Below are 9,943 nucleotides of genomic sequence, written 5' to 3'. Positions count from 1 at the left end.
ACGGGCAATTTAGTGTCCAATTAACCTGAGCTGCATGTCTTTGGACTGTGAGAGGAAGCCGGAGAACCCGGAGGGAACTCACGCTAACATTTGGAGAACAGAGAAACTCCACACAGAAGGACTGCCCAGACCAGGAATCAAACCTATATATATATATATATTTAGTAGACAGCAAAAAGTGGGAAAAAACTGAATCGTTTTAGAATACGTCACATTTTAAGAAAATCTGAAAAAACACTACAATGTTTTTTAGTAGGCCTACTATATACATTAAATAAAAGCAAGGACATATGTTGTTATTTTTTCTGCTACCTCGCCATTAGTTGTTTCTTCGTGTTTTTCTCCGGCCTCAAAAGAATAATGAAACACTTTGGAGCGAAGATACAGAGTAGTAAACCATAGCTGGAGGCGAGAATTGCAAAAATCTCTACAACAACAGCATACTTCCCAGGAGAGCTAACATAAGCAGGAATGAAAGCTATCCAAACAGCACAGAATATCAGCATGCTGAAAGTGATCAGTTTGGCCTCGTTGAAGTTGTCAGGGAGTTTCCGAGCAAGAAAGGCCAGGAAGAGACTGGTGCAGGCCAGCAGACCAATGTAGCCCAGAACCAGAGAGAAGCCCACCACAGAGGCCATGGCACACTCCAAGGTGACCTTTGACCCTTGGAAACCCAAATCACGTTGAGGCACAGGGGGGCTGAGGGACAGCCATGTAGCACAGATGATAATCTGTATTCAAATAAAATGTAATAACATTGATGTAAAATATCGTAGACCAAAGTCTATTGGTATATGTATATACATTAAAGAAAAGTAGTACCTGTACACAAGTAAGAAAGCAAACACTTCCTCTCTGTTGGCCTTGACCAAACCACCTAATCAAGGCTTCAGCACCTGGACGAGCTGAGCGGAAAGCTGCCAGAACAACTATAGTTTTGACTTGGAGGCAGGAAACACAAAGTACAAAACTGATCCCAAAAGCTGCCTGTTGGAATCGACAAGCCCAGACTGATGGACGACCAATGAACACCAGTGAGCACAGGAAGCACAGCTTCAGGGACAGGAGAAGCAGGAAGCTCAGTTCTGAATTGTTGGCTCGCACCTACAATTAAAAAAATAACATGAAAAGTAGGCCAACCACATTAACCACAAGCCAAAAAGGGCATGTTTAAAGTGAACCTAATGTTTTGTTATCAAACGTACCTTGAACAATGGCATGTAAGGGTATTAGATGAAACAAATCGATCAGCACAGTGACATTTCGTTGAAAATGTACATTATGGTATTGTTTACTTTATTCAATGAGCTCACCATAGGTGTTTGACGGTAACGGAGAAACACCACAAACACAGCTGTTGTCACCGCAACACCAGATACAGCTGCTGTAGTCAGGGTGATGCCCAAGGTTTCATTAAAGGAAAGGAAGTCCAGCTGACGAGGGATGCAGGCAGTTTGCTCAGCATTGGACCAAAACTCATCTGGACAACGTTCACAGTGAAGAGAATCTGGGGGAGGAAAACAGAGGAGTTAGGAAAGTAAAACACAAAAAGAAAATGGAGGGTTTCTAATGGAGTAATTTCCTCACCAGTTACATTGCTGATCTCCCCTTCAGCACATTGGATACAGTCAAAGCAGCAGAGAGGTTCTCCTTTCCTGTTGGCCTTTCGGGTACCTGGCGGACATCTCTCACTGCACACTGAAGTTGGCACCTAAACAACAAGTAAAACCATATTCTCAAGACATAATGCCTTGGAAATCCCATTTTGGTACCGGCCTCAATCAATATTGTTCTTTTTAAACTACCTGATTGGATCCTGTACTCCACTGAATAGCCGATTCATTAAGGTGGATGTCAAAGCCGTCTACACGACCAATCAAAACCAGTTTGAGTGACCCCTGGGGGGTGTATTGCCAATTGACAAGGTCGTACTTTGCTGGAATGTCTGCACCTTGGAAATAAAACATTTCACCCTGCGGTGTGGTGAAATTCACGTTGTTCAGGTGCTGCAACAGCTGAAAGTATAAAGATATAATCAATACTTAAATTGACGCACTGACAGAGCATGTGCAAAATAATGTCTCTGACAAACCTTTTCTGAGGATTAGTATGATCATAATTTGATATGCATTTTGTTTAAAGCAAAGTGTACATTTCCACGCTCAGGCAAATGCTGATTATTATGCTTACCTCTATGGGTTTGATATCCTTTGGAGAGGAACAGCTGGAGCTGTTGTTTCCGGGTGAGCTTTCTCTACCAGGGCAGGACAAGAGGCTGTGAAGGGCGTGGGCTGCAGCATAAACAGCAATGTAAACATTATATGTCACCCTAAGACTGGAGGTATCAGTGAAGTGATTATTCACTCCCTCTAGGGACTCGGTCCCACTGCACAGTGGCAGAGAACCTTTGTGAGTCAATCCATTTGCAGGAGGTGATGTAGAAATATTTAATGGGGTTCCAGATTTGAAAGATGGAGAGGAATGTGTAAAGAGAGGTGAGGCCTCAGAACTGCACCCAAATTCTGCCTCCCAGAATTCTCTTAAGAACTCATCTTCAGGACGATAGATTGGGTGCAACCATTTGATATAATTTTCAAAGCCAGGCATGATTGAACTTTTAATGCCAACACCAAAAACCCCTTTTGCTACTTTAGTTGAGACAACATTTCGGAGAAGATCACCACTGGTGCTCCAAGCCTCACTGGCCAGATATTGTCTGTCAGTCACCTAGTGAACGCAAGAAGATAATATCAAAAGATCAAAATGCACTCTAAAAGATAAAATTAAGATTCATTTTTTTAAACTGTATCCTTGTCATATAAAATGTCTCTATTGCATTTACTGTATTCAAAACACAATTGTATTCCAATTACTCACATTTATCTTGGCTAGTTGCAGGAACAGTTCCCTCACTTCTGTGTACCAGCTAAAGATCAGAATCACTTTTGCAGTCGAAGCCTGAATTGTGAGGGCTGCTCGTCTGGCGTCACTCACAATGTTTTCCCTTTGGAGAGTCTCTACAAATGCCAGACACACGCCGGCCCCCTGAGTCTCCTCCTGAAAAACCTGACATATACAGTTAAAAGGAGCAAAAAGATTAGATTTAAAGAAAGCATTGAAGTGTTGTACAATGTTTTGCATAAATGCCTTCTACAACATATGGAAACACCTTCATGGCCACATGACCATAATCGTTGTTTGCTACAACTGCTCCGATCCAGGTCCAGTTGAAACGTATGGAAAGCTGGGCAAAAGCTCGGGCTTGGTAAATATCACTGGGTATGGTCCTGAAGAAGTTTGGATACTGGAGTCTGTCACTCAGACAGGGACAGCTAGCTGTGTAGCTCATCTGAAATATCAAAAGAAAATGTTCCATACAAAATATTAGAAACAGGAGTGTTCAGAGTGATTTCCAAAATTAGGTCCTCTCCCAGAAAGAAAAAGTCTTAGTCCTAAGAGTGATGTAAAATATGGCACCAGGTCCCTAAAATAAGAAAACAAATTTACAGTACAGTGTTAATTCTATATTCAAAACAAAACTCACTAAAGGTACAGAGAGTGGTCCCAAGGTTCTGGAGAGTATCTGTCCTGTTCCAGATGAAGAAGCCCCAATAATCACCGGAACACGATAAGCACCTAACGGCAGCAACAAAGGGTGAGGGTTTGTTCCATGTTTACAGAACCAAAATGCATCATTTAAATAATGTAATGGACAAAGTATAGATACAAAATAGGCTACCTTTCCTTTCTAAGATTCCTTCTTCAACAGAATCTTGAGAGTCTGTTGAACTACACATGGCGTTGTCTCCTCCAACCAGTGACAGTGCTGTCTGGAGAGCCCATGGAGGTAGGCCACAGCTATCTAAGATATGGTACCCCAGCTTCACACCTGGTAGCAGCATTGTACTGTGATTGATTTCCTCTACCGCAAACATCATACCATGAATGTACTGTAATGCAACATTTTCGAAACTGAGACAACAGAAGAAAAGAAATTAGAGAAAATCAATCAAAAGGTTGAAGCCACCAGTACTTATCTGGATTTTTTTTGTCAAGTAAATAGTGCAGAACAGAATTTTACCCTGTGCAAGGTTTGTAATGTGGCAGCTGAGTGAAGTCGTTGTCTATAGCTGGAGGTTGATAATGAAGAGGAAAGAGCCCACCTGTCGCGACATCTCATCCTGGAGCAGACCTTGGCTGTCATCGTACCCCACGGGAACAAGACACTGTCTCCAGCACTGAAGTCCCACCTGAGCCCAGCTGTCTGCCCACAAGCCCGACAAGTAGCAGGGATGGAGCTGAAGAGGGCCACATAGTGAAGAGACAGGAAAACCAACACATGGATGCAGGCATTCTAGACACTTAGAATATGTACAAGTACTCAGTTAGCTTTCTCCGAGGCATTACATTCAACATCTATAAACAGTTGTGCAATAAAAAAGTAAAATCCCTCGCAATGCAGTTGGAAAAATCTATATTTCTAGAGTTCAACCTTGAGCAAAACAACCCTTTAAAGTTCAGTTACGTTGCCAACTGCCAGTGTCCAAACTGTGACATACCCCCCTCGTCTACCGAACAGTTGAACCTTTGATGTGAGTACTTATAATAGATGGAACGCCTTTTCATCAAGTAAACAGGATGGCACACAATCCCAAATGACTCCTCTCAAGAGTGAGAGTAAGACAACAACAGCATGATTGCAAATTATTAGTGTGTGTGTAGGCAGTGGAAGTGCAAAAATGTGTGTGTACATGCAAGCCAATGTATTTGTCTTTCCTTTATTAAATGTAGTTCTTCAATACTTTATTTATATGCAGGTTTTTAAAAATATCTGGTTTAATGAGTTGGCCTGGTGTACAACAGTTCCTGCTGACTTTAGCTTTATTGGTGAGACAAGCATGATGAGACAAACATGGAGCACAAATGCACATTTCAAGCAAAAGTTGATAAAGGTCATATAGATAAGCCTTTTTTGAAGGGGCATCTGTAAGGCTGCCATAACTGTCACATCTATGTTATACCTCATGAATATAAATAACTGTCATCATTAATGACATTCAGTAAAGAAAATACTTCTTCATGCATGGTTGCAGCTACTAGTAAGATCTCTGTCATGACATCATGACATTAGCTGATGGTAAAAGGACTTAGTGTTCAACAAATTCTAAATTTCAGACCATATCCTCAAGAACACGCCAAGCCCCATAACTGAATTAAATGTATATATATATATATTTATATGTATATATATATATAGAGAGAGAGAGAGATAGATATGTATATATAGAGAGAGAGAGAGACAGAGAGCGAGAGAAAGAGAGAGAGATTTGTGTGTGTTATATATATATATGTATATACATACATACAGGACTGTCTCAGAAAATTAGAATATTGTGATGAAGTTCTTTATTTTCTGTAATGCAATTAAAAAAACAAAAATGTCATGCATTCTGGATTCATTACAAATCAACTGAAATATTGCAAGCCTTTTATTCTGATTTATTGCTGATTATGGCTTACAGCTTAAGAAAACTCAAATATCCTATCTCTAAATATTAGAATATCATAAAAAAGTATTAAACAAATCACTTGAATTGTCTAATTAACTCGAAACACCTGCAAGGGTTTCCTGAGCCTTGACAAACACTCAGCTGTTATAAATCTTTTTTTTTACTTGGTCTGAGGAAATATTAAAATTTTATGAGATAGGATTTTAGAGTTTTCTTAAGCTGTAAGCCATAATCAGCAATATTAAAAGAATAAAAGGCTTGCAATATTTCAGTTGATTTGTAATGAATCCAGAATGCATGACATTTTTGTTTTTTTAATTGCATTACAGAAAATAAAGAACTTTATCACAATATTCTAATTTTCTGAGACAGTCCTGTATATATATAATATTGAATTGAAAGCATTAATGCGATTTAGTAATAATTTGACCGTTGGTCATTCTTCAGATCTGGATCAAAAAGGTCTGCCAAAGATCCAGATATTTTTATTATAACATGACACATGACATGTATTGCTTCTGTCCATCCGGCGATCCTCCTGTGTTGCCCTCTGGAAGGTTTCTTCCCTTTTTCCCTGTGAAAGGTTTTTTTCTATTTCTTGGGAGTTGTTCTTGATCCGATGTGAGGTCCCGAGACAGGGATGTCGTATGTGTACAGACTATAAAGCCTTCTGAGGCAAATTTCTTATTTGTGGTTTTGGGATGTTGTTTTGATTCCAATCCACTGCTGACTGACTGAAGTGCCAATCTATCCACAAGTGGGTGGACTGGCCTTGGAAACGGCTGTATGTCTTGGTGTATATTTGGATGGCTTTTCTCCAATCAACCTTGACCAATTGTCTTCAACAGTTTCTACCTTTAACCCGTCTACCTGTCTCTTGGACCCCATCCCGACAAGACTACTTAAAGACGTTTTGCCTTTAATTGGCAGCTCTCTATTAGATATTTTCAATGTGTCTCTGATAACAAACCACGTACCACATTCCTTCAAAGTAGCTTGAATTAAACCTCTCCTGAAGAAGCCCACTCTGGATCCAGAGGTGTTGGCTAACTACAGACCGTGTCATGCGCAGTCCAGGTTGTCGCAACGAGAGAGGACCCAAACGCCGACATTATTGCACAAAAACAATCTTTACTCCAAGAAACCAGAACAGGACGACAAAACACACGGACCAAACAGTACGAAGCCACACTGGGAATGAGACGAACAGGGTTTACATACACAGGCAAGGTGAGAGGATTGGACAACGGTGAACGAGACACAGGTGGACACAATGAGGGCGGGGCCAGCAATCACAGAAGGAAACAATCAGGGCCAGGGCAGACAATCACAGGGAGACAGACGACACAAGGACTTCCAAACAAGACACAAAACTAACACAAACTCCAGATCATGACAGACCGATCTCTAACCTCCCCTTCCTCTCTAACATCCTTGAGAAAGTAGTCGCAAACCAGTTGTGTGACTTTCTACATCATGATAGTTTATTTGAGGAGTTTCAGTCAGGATTTAGAAAACACCACGGCACCGAGACAGCACTGGTGAAAATTACAAATGACCTTCTAATGGCAGCAGATAATGGACTGATCTCTGTACTGGTCTTGTTAGACCTTAGTGCTGCATTCGACACTATTGACCATTGCATCCTACGACAGAGACTGGACCAGTCGATTGGCATTTCAGGCACCGCACTAAATTGGTTTAAATCCTATTTATCAGATCTATCTCAATTTATATTTGTAAACGATGAAGCCTCGATAACCACCAACGTTAGTCACAGAGTTCTACAAGGTTATGTGCTTGGACCAATTTTATTAACTGTCACACCGTGGTGAAGCTTGTCTTGTCTTGGGTTTTTGTCTCGTAACTTCCTGTTTTATTTTGAAGTCTAACTCTCCTCTCGTTTCAGGTCACTTGCCCTTCCTCATGTGTCACCGGTCTGATTGTCTCCCCTGATCCCTGATTGTTTCCACCGGTTCCCCGTTATTCGCCGCCTGAGCACTGCCTTCCCTCCTCCACCGCTGGAGAAGAGGAGCCCATGCAGATTGGCAGGATGCGGCTGACACCGGAGGAGCGACGACGACGCCAGCAGGAGGGCAGCTGCTTTTACTGCGGCAAGACTAACCACCTCGTCGCCGCCTGTCCGGCCAAAAGACCCCAGGAGGTGAGCCAAGCCACAGACCTCGCTCGGCACAGCCTGACGCCAGTTAAGGTAACGCACCATGCCACCACTATTGACTTTAAGGCACTCAAAGACTCCGGGGCCGATGTGAACCTAATTGACTGGGGTTTGGCGGAGACTTTGGGGTTAAAATCGGAACCCCTGGTCAGCCCCATCAAGGTCAGGACCCTCAACGGCAAAGAACTATTCAGGATCACTCACACTACAGAACCACTGGAACTGCAGATCCAGGAGCATAGGGAACTCCTGAACCTATATTTATTTGAAACGCCCTCTCAGACTCTAGTCCTGGGGAATTCTTGGTTATGTCAGCACAACCCCCACGTAAACTGGAAGACGGGGACAATCATGGGGTGGGGGGAGGATTGTGCGGACCACTGCAAACCTGTTTCTATCCAGGGGATTAACATGCCTTCCATTAATCACCTTTCCGTCACCTCTGCCACAGACTCTGAGACGTCCGACCTAAGCGCCATACCTCCCTGCTACCACCACCTCCGAGAGGTTTTTAACAAGACCAAGGCCATGTCACTTCCCCCACACCGGCCTTATGATTGTGCCATAGACCTGGTTTCGGGCTCCCCCATTCCCAAGGGCCGGTTGTACTCCAACTCCGGGCCGGAGAAGGCAGCCATGAAAGAGTACATAGAGTCATCGCTGAGGACGGGGCTTATTCGTCCTTCGTCATCAGCAGCGGGGGCCGGATTTTTTTTTGTAGGGAAGAAGGACGGCTCCCTTAGACCCTGCATCGATTACAGCCCCCTCAATGCCATCACCATTAAGAATCGTTACCCCCTACCTCTCATGACATCAGTTTTCGACCAACTGCAACAGGCTAAGGTATTTACCAAGTTAGATTTACGCAACGCTTATCATTTAGTCAGGATCAGAGAAGGAGATGAATGGAAGACAGGATTTAATACTCCTAGCGGCCACTACGAGTACTTAGTGATGCCTTTCGGACTCACCAATGCCCCAGCTGTATTCCAGGCTATGATCAATGATGTACTCCGGGATTTCTTATACCTGTTTGTGTACGTTTACCTGGATGACATTCTCATTTACTCACCAGATCTAGATACTCACAGAAAGCATGTGTCCCAGGTTCTCCAACGATTGTTAGAAAACAGACTCTATGTGAAGGCAGAAAAGAGTGAGTTTCATGCCGACACCATCTCCTTCCTGGGCTTCATTGTAGCTCCTGCAAGTGTGCAGATGGATCCGGCTAAAGTGCGCGCTGTGGCCGAATGGCCCACACCTGATAGCCGCAAAAAGGTCCAGCAGTTCCTCGGTTTTGCGAACTTTTATAGGCGGTTTATCAGAGGCTTCAGCGCAATAGCAGCTCCGCTCCATGCACTCACCTCCACGAAGGTGTGCTTCCTCTGGTCCCCGGAGGCGGAGGCAGCCTTTCAGCACCTCAAGACCCGCTTCACCACGGCTCCCATCCTCACGATGCCTGATCCCCAGCAGCAGTTTGTGGTCGAGGTGGACGCCTCCAACGAGGGGATTGGAGCGGTCCTGTCCCAGCGGTCTGAACAGGATGGTAAGATGCATCCCTGCGCCTTCTTGTCGCAGCGTCTGTCGCGGGCGGAGCGGAACTATGATGTCGGCAACCGGGAGCTGTTGGCGGTCAAGCTGGCCTTGGAAGAATGGAGGCACTGGCTTGAGGGAGCTGAACACCCGTTTATCGTCTGGACCGACCATAGGAACCTGGAATATATACGTAAAGCCAAGAGACTGAATTCTCGCCAGGCAAGGTGGGGGCTCTTTTTTAACCGCTTCTCTTTCGTCCTCTCGTACAGGCCGGGGTCCCAGAACGTCAAGCCCGATGCCTTGTCACGTCTCTACGACCCCGAGCCTGTTGCCAAGGAACCAGAGCCAATCCTTCCACAAACCTGTGTGGTTGGAGCTGTGACTTGGCAAATAGAGAAGCAGGTCAAGCAGGCAAACGGTGAGAGTCCGCCACCTAGTGGGTGCCCTGAGAATCGGTTGTTTGTCCCGGCTGAGCTGCGCCCACAGGTGATCCACTGGGCTCACACCTCGCTGCTTTCCTGTCATCCGGGGGTTCGGCGGACCATGTTTGCCATCTCTCGGAGGTTCTGGTGGCGGTCCATGGAACGGGAGGTCCAGGAGTACGTCGGGGCTTGTTCGGTCTGCGCCAGGAATAAGACATCCTCTGGGCCACGTATGGGACTTCTACAACCGCTCCCCATCCCCTCCACACCATGGGCTAACATCTCCATGGACTTTG

General features: G+C 44.3%; 1 protein-coding gene across 1 annotated transcript; it reads right to left on the bottom strand.

The window, feature by feature from the left end:
• Window positions 1-308: 308 nt before the first annotated feature.
• Window positions 309-4,204, bottom strand: LOC130210813 (extracellular calcium-sensing receptor-like). Its single transcript, XM_056441305.1, has 12 exons — window positions 4,164-4,204; window positions 3,791-3,972; window positions 3,545-3,636; window positions 3,170-3,349; window positions 2,878-3,066; window positions 2,516-2,727; window positions 2,191-2,386; window positions 1,806-2,015; window positions 1,588-1,711; window positions 1,314-1,507; window positions 823-1,104; window positions 309-731 (listed from the first exon to the last, which is right to left on the bottom strand). Exons 1-12 carry the CDS (start codon window positions 4,202-4,204, stop codon window positions 309-311), a joined length of 2,325 nt encoding a protein of 774 aa, XP_056297280.1.
• Between the last annotated feature and the right edge of the window lie 5,739 nt (window positions 4,205-9,943).

This window comes from Pseudoliparis swirei, chromosome 20, assembly GCF_029220125.1.
Source record: "Pseudoliparis swirei isolate HS2019 ecotype Mariana Trench chromosome 20, NWPU_hadal_v1, whole genome shotgun sequence".
Taxonomy (NCBI): Eukaryota; Metazoa; Chordata; class Actinopteri; order Perciformes; family Liparidae; genus Pseudoliparis; species Pseudoliparis swirei.
This window is presented reverse-complemented; position numbering and strand designations above follow the sequence as displayed.